The sequence below is a fragment of the Pistacia vera genome, unplaced genomic scaffold (genome assembly GCF_008641045.1).
Source record: "Pistacia vera cultivar Batoury unplaced genomic scaffold, PisVer_v2 Contig158, whole genome shotgun sequence".
NCBI classification, from domain to species: Eukaryota; Viridiplantae; Streptophyta; class Magnoliopsida; order Sapindales; family Anacardiaceae; genus Pistacia; species Pistacia vera.
This window is the reverse complement of record NW_022195663.1, coordinates 586,903-603,298: the sequence shown is the minus strand read 5'-3', so window position 1 is coordinate 603,298 and position 16,396 is coordinate 586,903. Positions and strand designations below refer to the sequence as shown.

Genomic DNA, 16,396 nt, shown 5'->3' with positions numbered 1-16,396 from the left:
TCATCTCTCATTTATTATTCAGTCTTTGCATTAGATTATTGCAATCATTCACGTATAATTTCTAAAATAACTTAGCACTTTACACGTACAAATTATTGATGACAAAATCAAACATCAACATAATTGAAAAAAAAAAAAAAAGTTAAAAATCTAAAAAGAAATGATCCGAACAGATAATGTATTAGTTATACCGAACAATTAAAATAAATTCTAAAACAATTATTTATAGGGATCCAAGTTTATTAATTAAAGACACGAATAACAGTGTTATTACTGTCTGTTATGCTTGGTTTTTCGTCCTTGGCAGATATGTTGTTTGTTTTTGACGTTAAGATGCATTAAACACAAGGTCAATATTATATATGAGACTTAGTGTTGAAAGTTTTTTGCACACTGGACACTGGAGTAGACTCTAGTCAAATATCAGTCTTACGAAAACACCATTCAGGTATTTCTTCCTGCGACTTTTCACTTGAGGTATCCCTAATCAGTTTTTCCAATCATTAGTATTGTATATGTGTGAATAATGCATGCATATATTCATTATCAATCTCTTGTACCAACTATCTTCACATATAATACCAAGGTATAACATTGCCTTCCAAGTTTAAAGGAGACGTCTGTATTTCATATTATTACGTTCCAATACTATTTAAGTTCAATAGTGAATCATTGTTGTTTGATCAACAGATTGAATTACTCTTTAACCAAAAAAAAAAGTTCTTATGACTTAAAAATTTTAAGATGTCTTCATCATAAAATTTTTCATTTACACATATCCTTTTATATTTGTTCGTCAACCCATAAATGAATGAACTCTATAAAAATAAGTCGATAAGAATACCTATTTCTTTATGAATTCATTTTGAATTTTGTGAAAATATTGAATATATTAAAAAAATTAATTTATATATTTTCAGAAAATAAAAAGGTACTCGATATGTTTATCTAAAAATAGTATTGTGAAAATACTTAAAATGAAAAGGTGTTCTTCTTTTAAAGATATTTTCTTAAAAATGAATAGTTTAAATATTTTTAATCATATTTTTTTTATTAACTTTTTTATTTAATTAATTTTAATACTTAAATTTTAGTTTATTAATTATTAATTAAATTATTACTATTCTAAGTATTCTTTCTTTTCCTCAAGTGATAAAAATTGCACAGCTTTTTACATGACAACACTTTAAACACCAACTGACGGCCTGTAGGTAAATGCATCTATGTACTTATCCTCAAAACGTCTCTATTTAAAGCAAAGGTTGCAGTGAAGAAGTAACTCAATTTTAATGAGGTACGGGATTCTAAAAAGCTCTGCCCTTTTTGCCTTGTTTTGTTTGTAGTTTCCCTATAAGGTAAAACTACCTTATTAAATAGAAATATAATTCACACAAAGAATGATAATAAGATTCATACAATTAAGAATAAAATATCTCTGTACGAAACTATACATATAGGCGTGAGAAATTAAATATTGGTTGTGAAAGAAGATATAGTTTAAACGTTTGGATTGTGTAATGAAGCATAAATAGTTCGCTGACTTTGTTTGTATCAAGTTAGCTAATGCGTAGCTTGACATTTGTACTTCTGTAAATACATGATATTAATTTTTATTATTAGATTTTTTTTCTCATTGATTTGCTAATGTAAATAAAAAATAAAAAATAAAAAAATTATGGTGTCTCTTTCTGTGACCTTTGAGATTTATTTGCACATGCTATTTATTAAGTTGAACGTAATTTCCTAACATATTAAGGACTGTATCCTTGATGAGAAGAAAGAAAAATCAGGAAGAAAAAAGCTGAAAATTTACAGGACTATTAACATTATCTTTTTTAAATTAATTTAAATTTAAGTATGTATCGAAATTTATGCATTCGTTTAGAACTTATAAGGATTTGCTTTAGTTTACGTTTACAAGGATTCGCACTGTTTAGAATATAAAATGCATGGTAAAAATAATTAGAATTCAAGGGAGAGGCACTTCAACTAAACCAATGAATATTTTATCATCATATGTGTATTCGTAGCATGTCTTATGACAAAAATAAATCGATCCCGTTTATTCAGGAGAAATGGACCCTGGAAGTGGGAATTCGAATCATGAATCAACGGAAGTTCCAAGAGATAGTAGTCAGCAGCAGCAAAATCTGGAACGATGTGAACAAAATATTCAGTGGTTACCTTCACTTCATTTGTTGACTGGTTAGCTCTCTCTCAAAACAATGAGACATTTTTTAATTTCATATGTAATGTTCATCCAAATTATTTTTCATTTTGAAGATCGGAACCGACGTAAGGAAGAATTGCGTTTGGATCTTCTTAACGCTGCAATAGAGGGAAATATTGATGCGGTCAAAAGTCTGTTCAATAATCCTCTGTTCAGTGATTCTTCAATAAGCTCATCAAGTGCGTCTTCTTCATCAAGCCCATTAAATGCCGCTTCATCACCAAGCCCATTCAATGTTGCAATAACAGAGAAACATGAAACTATGTTGCATGTAGCAGCAGGAGCAAATCAAACTGACTTTGTAGAGAAGATGATTGATCAGATAGCACCAGATGACCTCAAGTTGCAAAACGAAAAAGGGAACACTGCCTTCTGTGTTGCTGTTATGGCTGGGAATAAATCAATTGCAGAGAAAATGTTGAAAAAGAACCGAGAGCTGTTGACAATCCGAGGTGGCGGTAATTTGACTTCACTAAATTTAGCTGCTATGTTTGGAGCAAGGGAAACGGCGTTATATTTATATCGGCGGTATTATAGAGGAACGCTGACATTGGATGACAAAAAACAATTATTGTTTGATAGCATCGACACTGTTTTGTACGGTAAGTGTTCACGTATTTCTTTTCTTGCTTGATTTTTAATCTTAAATTTTGTATTCTATATCTATTATATAGCATGCATAACATGATAAGTTCACCATAGATTATTATCTGTTTGAATAAAATAAGTGAATGCACAAAGTACATAATATGATGGACGTGATTTGGTTAACTTCTGATTTTTTTGGTAAATGAATCAAAGCAATTTCTATTCTTTTCTCATATCTATTTCTGAATTCATATATTATTTTGAAGATATTGTATCAATTAGAAAATTTAATTCATAATAGTCCTTCATTATTATCATTTTCAAATTTATAATATATACTGCCCTTGCTTTCTAAATTGTGGGCTACATGTGCTAAAATTATTTGGATGAATCTCTTAGATCTTGCAAGGGAATTGCTAGAAGATGAAGATGATAACGAAAATGAATTGGCTATGACTGAATACGAGCATGGCAACAATCTTTTGACACCCTTGCATCGGCTGGCTTTAACTCCCTTTCATCTGTTGGACCAAAATCGCAGAAGTAAAGAAACAACCTTATCAAATAGAGCTCTGGAGTCTGTCAAATGTCTTTGGGAGAAAATATTAGAGATAAGAGGCCAAAAGAGCAAAAGCGACAAAACAACTTTATTAAATCAAGCTCTAGCATTAGTCGAATGCCTTTGGAAGAAAATATTCAAGGCAAAGCGCGACCAAGTTTGGGATTACTTAAAAGAGCATCGTGATTTATTGTTCAAAGCAGCTCAACTGGGGAACTTCAAATTCTTGGGTAAACTCATCACACTTTATCCTGATTTGGTTCATCTTAAAGATGATGACGAACGGACCATATTTCACATTGCGATTATGCATCGTCATGATGATTTGTTTAAGTTAATAGATCATATAGGTTTCAACAAACATGTTGTGGCATCCTATGTAGACATCAAGGAAAATAGTTTATTACATCTAGCTGCAACATATCCAGATCCAAGACCATTGAGCATGGAAAATAGTTTATTGCATCTAGCTGCAAAATATCCAGATCCGAGACCACTAAGCAAGGAAAAAAATTTATTACATCTAGCTGCAAAATATCCAAATCTAAGACCATTGAGCACGGTGTCAGGTGCAACTCTAGAAATGCAGCGAGAGTTACGCATTTTTAAGGTAAATATTTTTAGAGTTTCTTTAATGTCTTATTATTTAAATATCACTATTTTATACATTTACTTTGAAAAAATACAAATTATTGATGACTCTTGATTACAGTTTCAATTAAAATATATATCTTATATTTATAATTTAACTTTTTAAATAAAATTAGTACTAAAGATAGAGTTGAATTCCAACAGTAATAAATTTATAATTAAAAAATTAAGCTACCAACTTCTTTGTGTAAAATTAATGATTCATATTAATGATGTAGGATGTTGAAAAGCTTGTAATGCCTTCATTTAGAGAATTGAAGAATTCAGAAGGCAAAACACCTCGAGACGTCAAACATCAACATAATTGAAAAAAAAAAAAAAAGTTAAAAATCTAAAAAGAAATGATCCGAACAGAATGTATTAGTTTACCGAACTTAAAAATAATTCTAAAACAATTATTTATAGGGATCCAAGTTTTATTAATTAAAGACACGAATACAGTGTTATTACTGTCGTTTATGCTTGGTTTTTCGTCCTTGGCAGATATGTTGTTTGTTTTTGACGTTAAGATGCATTAAACCCAAGGTCATATTATTATGTGAGACTTAGTGTTGAAAGTTTTTTGCACACTGGACACTGGAGTAGACTCTAGTCAAATATCAGTCTTACGAACACCATTCAGGTATTTCTTCCTGCGACTTTTCACTTGAGGTATCCCTAATCAGTTTTTCCAATCATTAGTATTGTATATGTGAATAATGCATGCATATATTCATTATCAATCTCTTGTACCAACTATCTTCACATATATACCAAGGTATAACTTGCCTTCCAAGTTTAAAGGAGACGTCTGTATTTCATATTTACGTTCCATACTATTTAAGTTCAATAGTGAATCATTGTTGTTTGATCAACAGATTGAATTACCTTTAACCAAAAAAAAAGTTCTTATGACTTAAAATTTTAAGATGTCTTCATCTAAAATTTTTCATTTACACATATCCTTTTATATTTGTTCGTCAACCCATAAATGAATGAACTCTATAAAATAAGTCGATAAGAATACCTATTTCTTTATGATTCATTTTGAATTTTGTGAAAATATTGAATATATTAAAAAAATAATTTATATATTTTCAGAAAATAAAGGTACTCGATATGTTTATCTAATAGTATTGTGAAAATACTTAAAATGAAAAGGTGTTTCTTCTTTAAAAGATATTTTCTTAAAAATGAATAGTTTAAATATTTTTAATCATATTTTTTATTAACTTTTTTATTTAATTAATTTATACTTAAATTTAGTATTTATTAATTATATTAAATTATTCTATTCTATTATTCTTTCTTTTCCTCAAGTGATAAAAATTGCACAGCTTTTTACATGAACACACTTTAAACACCACTGACGGCCTGTAGGTAATGCATCTATGTACTTATCCTCAAAACGTCTCTATTTAAAGCAAAGGTTGCAGTGAAGAAGTAACTCAATTTTAATGAGGTACGGGATTCTAAAAGCTCTGCCCTTTTTGCCTTGTTTTGTTTGTAGTTTCCCTATAAGGTAAACTACCTTATTAAATAGAAATATAATTCCCAAAGAATGATAATAAGATTCATACAATTAGAATAAATATCTCTGTACGAAACTATACATATAGGCGTGAGAAATTAAATATTGGTTGTGAAGAAGATATAGTTTAAACGTTTGGATTGTGTAATGAAGCATAAATAGTTCGCTGACTTTGTTTGTATCAAGTTAGCTAATGCGTAGCTTGACATTTGTACTTCTGTAAATAGAATTAATTTTTATTATTAGTTTTTTTTTCTCATTGATTTGCTAATGTATTAAAAAATAAAAAATAAAAAATTATGGTGTCTCTTTCTGTGACCTTTGAGATTTATTTGCACATGCTATTTATTAAGTTGAACGTAATTTCCTAACATTTTAGGACTGTATCCTTGATGAGAGAAAAGAAAATCAGGAAGAAAAAGCTGAAAATTTACCATTACAGGCTAGTTGCAATCATTCACGTATAATTTCTAAAATAACTTAGCACTTTACACGTACAAATTATTGATGACTTTTGATTAGAGTTTCAGTTAAAATATATATCTTATGATTATAATTTGACTTTTTTTTTAATAAAAGTAATACTAAAGATAGAGTTGAATTGTAATAGTAATGAATTTGTAATTAAAAAATTAAGCTACCAACTTCTTTTTGTAAAATTAATGATTCATATTAATGATGTAGGATGTTGAAAAGCTTGTAATGCCTTCATTTAGAGAATTGAAGAATTCAGAAGGCAAAACACCTCGAGAGCTCTTCACAAGTACACATGCAGGCTTATTGAAAGACGGGGAAAAGTGGATGAGGAACATAGCTACTCAATGCTTGCTTGTTGCAACAATCCTTGCTACTGTGGTTTTTCAGCCGGCTTTCACTGTTCCAGGAGGTAACGATGATAATGAAGGAAGGAATATTGTGCTCCGTATTTTTGGTGTGGCAAAAGTGATTGCATCATCATCCTCTTCGATTTCGATTCTAACGTTCTTGTCTGTTCTTACATCCCGTTTCGTAGAAAATGATTTTTTGATATCATTACCGCTTAAGTTGGTGGTGGGATTGTTAATGCTATTCATATCTGTGGGAACCATGATGCTAGCTTTGATTTCAAGCTTTTTATACAGCTTATGATCACCCTAGATCAAATGCAATCTTCATTCATTGTACTATATTTGTATCTCTACCCCTGTTTGCATTTGATTTGTCACAGTATAGTCTTCTGAGAGATATGTTGTACCCATTCCATTTTAGGTTTTTCTCTTAAGTCTATATGACGTTGTATTATGTATTTGGAGCTATCCCATTGGTGATAAGAATATCTGTTTAATTAAGTTTATATTTATTTAATATTTTTGGGTAAAAATCTAATTTGATAATAGCAATTAAATAAATATCTTTCGATGAATATTCATTATATATACTATCCTAATAGTAATGGGATTATAATATTTAGGGGTGTGTAGATTTTTTGGGTAAAACTGAAATCGGCAGGTACTTGACTATTCGGTTCTGATTCCTACCTGAAACCGATCTTATGAGTAGGGGCGGATCCAACCCCTTGGGCCTACCCTCATATTTAAAAAAAAAAAAGAAAAAAAAAAAAAAAAACTTTACTAATATATGGGTCCACAAAAAAATGCTATTAATATATATAACCAGGCCTACCCTCATATTTTAAAAAAATGAGAACTATTATATGTATATCCAAGCCTACGAAAACTTGCTATTAATATATTTATATTCCAAGCCCACATCACATTAAAAGTTTAAAACTCTCTTTACTCTTCTTCTCTACGGCTATACCTGCTTTTTATGATTTTATCCCTAAAATTCTTTACTCTCTCATTCCCTCATTCTCTTTCTCATGCTATTCACTCTTAAAACTTTTGAAGACTGAAATTTTTGAAGCTTTCACTACTCAAGGTGAATCATGCTTTTTATGTGCATGCAAAAAGACAGAGAAATGCCCTTTATATTTGAAATAGTCCATCCAATTGCGCACTTGTGCTCTCTCAACATTGAAGTCAATTTCTCTTCCTCCAATTTGCTTAAGTTTGCATTGATGATCATTGGAAAAGAACCAGGTTCACCAAGATACACATACTTGAGATGGTAAAGGCTTCAATTCAAGCTTGGGAGGTTCTTCCAACTTTGCCTAGTCCTTTTCCTTACCATGTCCAAGTCTTCAAATTCTGGATCCTGGATGGTATTCATCAGTTGAAGTGCTTCCAAATACCTAGCACACTCATTCTTCTTTGGCTTATCTTCCTCTATAGTTTTGGATTGGGAAATGCATTTTTCAGGAGGTAGTTGAGGATTGATCTCTTCAAATGCGTCTTTTACTACTCTATCAACCTCAAAAGATGACTCTAATTCTTATGGAAATTTCATGGCCTCGAACACATTAAAAGTTACCGTTTCATTTTGCACCCTCAAAATCAACTTTCCTTCTTGTACATCAATTAAATTTCTTCCCATACAAGGAATGATCTTCCTAATATGAGCGACATCTCTTTATCTTCCTTCATATCCAATACAAAAAAGTCTGTAGGAAAAATGAATTTATCCACTTTGACTAGCACATCTTCAATAATACCCCATGGATGCTTGATCAATCGATCTACAAGCTACAAGGAAACCATTGTAGGCTTCACTTCACCAATCCCCAATTTTCCAAAAATAGAAAAAGGCATTAAATTTATGCTAGCACCTAAATCATAGAAAACTCTATCAAAGTAACATCTCCTTTAACACAAGGGATAGTGAAACTCCCTAGATCTTTGAGCTTTAGTGGTAACTTCTTCTATAGAATGGCGTTGCATTCCTCTATAAGCAGCACCGTTTCTTCCTGTTCCAGCTTCCTCTTGTTTGAAAAAAATTCCTTCAAGAACTTAGCATAACTCGACATCTGCTACAAGGCATCTACATAAAGAATGTTAATATGCAGTTTTTTGAAAACATCAAGAAATTTAATAAACTACTTATCCTGATTTTGCTTCCTTAATCTCTGAGGGAAAGGAACTATAGGAGTGTGATGTGCCAACTTTGGTGGTATTTCAGGAAATGGCAATTTTTCCTTCCTTGGCTTCAGCATCTTCTCCTTCTTTAGTTCCTTTTTTCCTGGACTTGTTGGCTTCTCTTCAATAATGACCTTTTCATCAACTTCTTCCTCAGATTTTTTTTTCTTCTCTGGTGAGTTCTCATCTTTCCTTTTTGGTTCAACTTCTTCTAAGACTGTTCCACTTCTTAAAGTTATGGCATTTGTTTGTTCACATGGATTTGTCACAGTATTACTTGGTAAAGAACCTCGAGCTCTCTCATTCAATTTTTTTTGAAATTTGACCCAATTGCGCCCTCTAAGTTTTGAATAGATGCTCCTTGATTTCTAAAATTTGATTGCGTCTCATTCATAAAACTTGTGGTTTCTTACATGAATTTCTTGAACATATTCTCCAATTTTGACACTTTATGTTCAACTGGTTGAAAATTTACCTCTAGTTGATGGTTTGGCACTATCCTTTGATTTAATTGATTGTTTTGATTGCCCTAGGACAAGTTTGGGTGATTTCTCCAACCAATATTGTAGATGTTGGAGAATGGATTATTCTACTGTCTCTGATCCCATTCAAATAGTTGACTTTCTCTAATGATGAAGAGGATGAAGCAAAGGTGTTCCCCACTTGGCAATCAATGCTTACACGGTTACCTGCACAAAAATCACATGTTACTTGAGGTGTTTAAATGGAATTAACATGCATACCTCCTATTTGTTTCTTAAGTGCGGCAAGGTAGGCTAAAATGGCTGTGTAACCATTAACTTCATAAATACCCATGGACTTCTTCAGCACTATTCTCTCATCCGGTCTTTGGCAGCTGTTACTTGCTAAAACTTCAAGTAACTCTTAAGCTTCAACTGGTGTCTTGTTCAACAAATCTCCCCTAGCTACTATATCTACCATTATTCGAACATTTGGCAGCAAACCCAAATAGAATCTTTGGACTTGCATCCAAACAAGCAAACAATGATATGGACACTTCCTCAACAGGTCCTTGTGTCTCTCTGATGCTTCATATAATAATTCATGGTCACCTTGTACAAATGAGGTGATGTCATTTCTCATCTTTGTTGAAAGAGATGGTGGGTAATACATGTAGAAGAACTTCTATGTTGTGATGGTTCCAACGAGTAATGACATTAGCCATCCTTTTGCCTTATCTCTCAACTAGAATGAAAACAGTCAGAACCTAATAGCATCATTTGTCACCCCATCATGCTTGAATGTGTCACAGATTTCCAAGAAGTTGGCTATGTGCAGATTAGGATCATCTTTTGGATCACCTCCAAACTGTGTGATTGTTAAATCATTTGGATTATAGTCGGCTTTATCTCAAAGTTATTCGCCTCAACAGACAGTCTCATTATGCTCGAATTGCAACCATCAACTTGTGGAAGTGAAAACTCTCTCAAGGTTCAATTTTTAACCATCTCAATGATTCTCTCTGCTCTTTCTCTTCTCTCTCTGATGAGTCTTCTCGCTGTTCTTTCAATCTCTGGATCAATAGGAACCACAGGATGATTTCTTGCTTTTCGCATAAACTACAAAGGAAAGAAAAAGAGTGTGAGATCACAAGCAAACAAAAATTAAACTAAAATAATTAAAACTGAAAATTAAACTTCAACTTAGCAAAAACTAGAAACTTCAATATTAACACAAAATCAATCCCTGACAATGGCGCCAAAAACTTGATGTGTGATTTCACAAAAATGCATTTGTAGCAAGTGCACTAGTCGCAAAAACTAATAAAATGATGAATAGAGTATCTTTCCCATGAGGATTGAGTGCTAAGTATTGATTTTCCTAATTTTATAACTAATTGAAGAACACAAAAATATTGGATTTGTGGGAGCTACTAAAAACTAAATTAAAACAAAATATTAAACAACTAAAATTATCATAACCAAAGGGCTCCAAAAAATAAATTAACAATTACCAATTCAAGAAAAGAGGTTAGGGTCCAATTTCACAAAGTTACTCCAATTCAATCTAATAATCCTATTATCCTCAAATTTACATGCAAGGATTACAAATCGGACTCCCTAGGTTGTAAAATATACCTTCTCAGGCTATATTTCCCTACTTATCCCTATTAAACTTCTGCACCCAACAAAATGAAGTTTAATAGTTCAAAGTCCCTTAAGCAAGTGGAATCCTATAAAGATTTCATAGATCTCGTTCATCTATCTCTAGTTTTTGCTAAATCTCTGGTGTTTATCTCAAGAAGCTAACACATGAATCACTTCTCAGTTTCATCATGCTCAACATTCAATTGAATCGAAAACCCAACATTCAAACGCATTAAGAACAAAGATAAACACTTAATCCATGCACTAGAACCCAAAAACAACAAGATATTATAGATTAAATCATTGTAAACTAAGATCCATCAAAACCCTAACCCAAAAATGAGTTAGTTCATGTTCAAAATGAAAATAGACATCAAATACATAACAAAATCAAAGTTCAACATCATAAAAGAAGAAAGGGAAAAGAAAACTTCTTTAATTTGGAGATCCAAATTCAATCTTCATCTCCTCTCCCTATTTCCTAAAATGTCAACCTCCCTAAAAATTGGGCTAACTTTTCTTTATATAGTAGCCAAAACCCTAGGACTAAATACTATAAAAGGAAAACCCATTGTTTTAAAAAAACATAAAATTGTAGTTTTTGCTGTGGCAAAGAAAAAATATCGTCATGGCATCGACTTGAGTTGATCTATTCCATGATTCCAGAAGCTATCCTACTGTGGTGAAGAGAAAACCTTGAAGCGGCGAACTTCTGATCTTCTTTGCTGAATTTATGGAACTACCCTCCACTTGCTTCTTCACTTGAATCTTCGATTATCTTGATCTCCAATAGGAACAAACTCTGAGGGTGCTTTCAATCAGCATTAGAATTTCCCCAGTCTTTTGAATTGTGCTCGATTCTAGATCCAAAAATCCATTTTTGCTTTATTTTGCTCCAACTGCATGTTTTGGTCTAAAACATAAAATATGTAGAACAAGAGCTTAGGAGGTAAGAGATATGTGTTTCTTTGTGCTGATGATTTCTCTATATTTGCTTGGGTTGATTTTTTAAAAGAGAAACTGGTCAAAAGGTTACAAGTTGGGAAGAGTATCATGGATTAAAACATTGTGAGAATTAGGAGCGATCATGGGAAGGAATTTGAGAACACTGACTTTGCCAATTTTTGTGATATGCAGGGCATCTCCCATAAATTTTCTACCCCAAAGACACCCCAACAAAATGGTGTGGTGGAAAGGAAAAACAAAGTTCTTCAAGAAATGGCTAGGGTGATGCTTAGTGCCAAAAAACTTCCCAAGAGACTTTCGGCTGAAGCCATAAATACAACTTGTCACATTTCCAACAAAGTGTTTCTTAAAAAGGTACTCATCAAACTCCTTATGAGTTATGGAAAGGTAAGAAACTTGCTCCCTCTTATTTCCATGTTCGCGGCTGCAAATGCTATGTGTTAAATGATAGAGAGAATTTGGGAAAGTTTGATATAAGGAGGTTGAGGGGGGTTTTCTTAGATATTCCTCAAATAGTAGAGCTTTTAGGATCTATAACATGCGTACTAAATGCATTATAGAATCTTTTAATGTTGTATTTAGTGATGTAGAGGATTTTTCAGAATATTCACAAGAAGTTGAAATCGGTGAAATATCTACTCCAAGTGTGCCCACAAAAGAAAACCGTGTTAACACTCTTGAGTCTCAAGAACAAAAAAAAAAAAAAAAAAAAAAATTCCACAAGTGTGCCCACATCATCTAATGCTAAAGCAATTGAAAACCATCTGAGTAATGAAGCTATTTTGAGTTCCTCATCACACAATGATAGGATTGAGCTTACTATTGATCTAACTTAGGATATTAGACAGAAGAATGCTTCAAGAAGGAAAGATCCACGTACCTACCTGGATTAAGAAGGCACATCCCCATCAATCGTGATTGGAGATCCAAATGAGGTAATGGGTACTAGGGGTGTTCAAAAGAACCGATTAGAACCAGAACCAGCAGGTGCCCGAGGTTTGGTTCTGGTTCCTACCCAGAATCGGTCGTCAACGGCTAGGTTCTGGTTCAAATTTTTGGAACCATTACTGTGCCGTTCCTGTTCTAGTTCCTATAGTTAGGAACCAGAACTAGAACCAGGAACCGAGACTAATATAAAATAAAATTAAAGAGTAGGGGTTTAATAAAAACCTTTGTAGAAAAAATAATGTGAATACATTTATATTTATATTTCATAAGATTTAAAGTAAGTTGGTTTGACTTTTAAGAATCTACCTTTACAAAGTAATGGAGTTTGTAATTTTGAATTTATAATTTGTAATTTTATTTTTGCTAACAAGTGCTAGGTGGGGGGGTATTTGTAAAATTTTAAGGGTTTTTTTGCCATTTTAAAAACTTTTGGGGGTAAGTGAATTTTACAAGGTACCCAGAACCGGAACCAGAACAGTTGTTGTAGGTTCCAGTTCTGTGTAACTAGGAACTGTTACCATTGGTTCTGGTTCTGGTTCCAGTTCCAAATTTTAAGGAATCGTCGGTTCCGGTTTCCGTTCCTTCAAAAAATGTAAGGTACCCAGAACCGAACTCCCCTAATGGTTACTAGAAGGAGAAGAAAAAATGAGATTAACCATCTTTGTTATGTGTCCTTTGTAGAGCTAAAGAATATCAAGCACGCACTTGAGGATGATTGCTGGATAGAAGCAATGCATAAAAAGCTTGAGTAATTCTAAAGGAATGTGGACTCTTGTGCCAAGGCTTGAAGGAATCAACATTATTGGAACCAAATGGATTTTCAAGAATAAAACCAATGAATTTGGTAATGTTGTGAAGAACAAAGCCAGGGTTGTAGCTCAAGGATACACTCAAGTGGAAGGATTAAACTTCAATGAAACTTTTGCACTTTTAGCCAAACTTGAGTCAATTCATTTGCTGATGGCTATTGCATGCTGCCTCAAGATCAAGTTGTTTTAAGCAGACGTAAAAAGTGCTTTCTTGAATGGGATGTTGTCAAAAGAAGTTTATGTGGAACAATCGGCTGGTTTTCAAGATCCACACAAGCCAAATTGTAGGGTTAACAAAAAAATTTCTTGCCATGGCAAGATCCCCTCACCCAAGATTACAATTCGATAAATTAATCCACAATATATTTAGATTAAAACATAAACGGATAGTATTTTTACCTCCCATTGGCGGCTCCTTTCCTAGATTAGAATTTTCAATACTGTTCATGTACTGTCACCAACACTGTTCACATACTGTTTGCCAGCACTGTTCATGGTACTGTTCACTAGCACTGTTCATATGGGTATTGTTCACCAACACTGTTCATAGGTACTTCACTATCGATCCAAAGTAGGATCGAGCACGATGGTATCCACATGAATTTAGGCTCTTGATCACCCTAGGATTGATTACTAGACCAATTAGAGGGCTTAAGGGAGGTGGCGGAAATTTAGAGAGAGGGACTCTCTTGGGTGGCTAGGGTTGACTTTTTTGGACAGAGAAAATAGTTTAATTTTGGTTAAACTATTTTTCCAAGCAATTAGTAAAACTAATTCTCCAAAATCAAAACCCATGCCCCTTTATATAGTGCAATTCCAAATAGGAATTCGACTAGGATTGCAATCCTTGAATTCCTATCTTTGAGAGATTGCAATAATCCCAAAAAGGAATAGTAGTATCTCTTAAGGATATTCTCCTATTAGAGGGATAATAATATCTCTTTAAAGATAGTATCCTATAATATAATCTGTAAATAAATATTTTTATTTATTTAATTCCATAAATATATATATAAATAAATATTTTTATTTATTTAATTCCATATATATATATATGTTCTAATTAAATAAATATCATTCATTTAATAATTCCAAAAAGGGATAATAATATTTCTTAAGGATATTATTCTATTAAAGGGATAATAATATTTCTTTAAAGATATTATCTTATTAAATATAATCTTTAAATAAATATTTCTATTTATTTAATTCCATAATATATATATATATATATATATTCTAATTAAATAAATATGATTTATTTAATCCATCCATATATATATATTGGGTTTTAATACATATTTAATTAAATTATATATTCTCCATATTAATTAAAATTAATATGATTCCAATCTTGCTAAAAATTCTTCCAATAAATTGGATGATGGCATTAACCCCTTAGCAAAATTACCAAGGTGTCCTTCTCACCCATAATGACGAAAAAGTCCCTAGACTCCCAAATTATTGAAAAACCCTTTTCGGCTCAAGGACCAGAATGTCCTTCAATTTTCATTTCTCACTTAACCACTTTCTATGTTGTGACCCACAGACTTTTTACTTTGCTCGTAGTATCCTGATAACTAATTAAGCATCAACTAATTAGGGCTTTCGTACACCATTTTATTATCTTATTTAGCATGTTATCGTTTGGCATTCAACCTTAGCATGCATCTATAAATAAGATACTCAAATAAACTTGTGTTGGTACATGACCATTCTAACACTAATTTCCTTGAGCTTAATGGAAGTTGGTAGGTCACTTTAGGTTTATTATTCTATTACAAAGAAAATAAATCTTTGGGATTTATCACACCTTCGCCTCGTCTTCAAAGCCTATTCTACTTTTAAATTTAAATATAAAGAAGCCTCGAGTTACATTTGAGGGGATTTAGATGAGAAGAGAATTTACATTGATAGAATAAGAAGGTAGGACACACAGGCCCTATTTAAAATTACAAATCCATAAAATAATAAAATCCTAAGGTTGATGGCCAAGTACCAAACACCATGCATAATGGACACCAATCATTTAATGCATCAATTCAAATTTTCCATATTTGAACTATATGGTAAATTTCACTTTACCCCCTTTAATTTTATTGAGTTTTTATTGGTCCCTAAACTTGTAAAAATCACATCTAGTCCCTGTCTAGTTTAAAAACTAACTAAACAGTCCATAGTAGTGGCAACTTATTCTTTCATAAGTGCATTAGCGTAAAAGTTCAAAACACTTACTAGAATCCTTAAAACGCCCTTATCCCCGACAACAAGAAGTACCCTTTTCAACCCTTTAATGCCCACACAAAAGCTCGCGAGGTTTCCTCATTGATGGCAATGACCATTGAGCCCTAGTAGCCCAAAACAGACCACTCCCACTAGGACGCACATAGTGTGAGGCCCACAAATCACAAGTGGTTGGGCACATTAATGCCTAGCCTTGGCTTACGGTGCCAAGGCAATGCCGCGCACTTACACACGTAGCAGGGACAGGCACCGTGTGTATGCATGCACCACAAAGGAACAACGTCATGAGCTCGTGCGTACGACAGTAGCTGCTAGGCACCTTTGACTGGCGCTTGCTCTAGGCATCTGGACAAGGCTATGTGATGTGAGGCACACGCCCTATGGGGAGGCCAACCATGCTTTAATACATGGCCAAGAGGCCCTGGCGAGGCCTTGGTGATGCACAGTGATGCACAGCCAGGTAGCTGTCACACATGACAATGCGCAATAGAGGGATAGGCTCTTATGTGCGCCAGAACACTACATGCAGTGGCAGTGGCAGTTTGCCCCGGGGCTGTACGTGCCCATGCACAGCCCTAGCTGACTAGCTGCAAATGGCCACGCGTAGCCTAGATCATGGTGGCTGTGTGCAGCATTGCGTAGCCAACTGCACATAGCCTCCATATTTGATCCATAATTTTAGGGTTTTTGAAACCCTAATTCCAACCAACTTTACATCCACTCTTCCACAAAGTTAAATTAAAATTACAGTAGGTTTAATATAATAAAA

The 16,396-nt window shown here is 33.0% G+C and overlaps 1 protein-coding gene across 1 annotated transcript; it reads left to right on the top strand.

The window, feature by feature from the left end:
* Window positions 1-406: 406 nt before the first annotated feature.
* Window positions 407-6,838, top strand: LOC116124984. The gene is made up of 5 exons (XM_031410724.1): window positions 407-448; window positions 2,071-2,205; window positions 2,284-2,832; window positions 3,218-3,987; window positions 6,223-6,838. Exons 2-5 carry the CDS (start codon window positions 2,076-2,078, stop codon window positions 6,664-6,666), a joined length of 1,893 nt encoding a protein of 630 aa, XP_031266584.1. The 5' UTR covers window positions 407-448; window positions 2,071-2,075; the 3' UTR covers window positions 6,667-6,838.
* The last annotated feature ends 9,558 nt before the right edge of the window (window positions 6,839-16,396 follow it).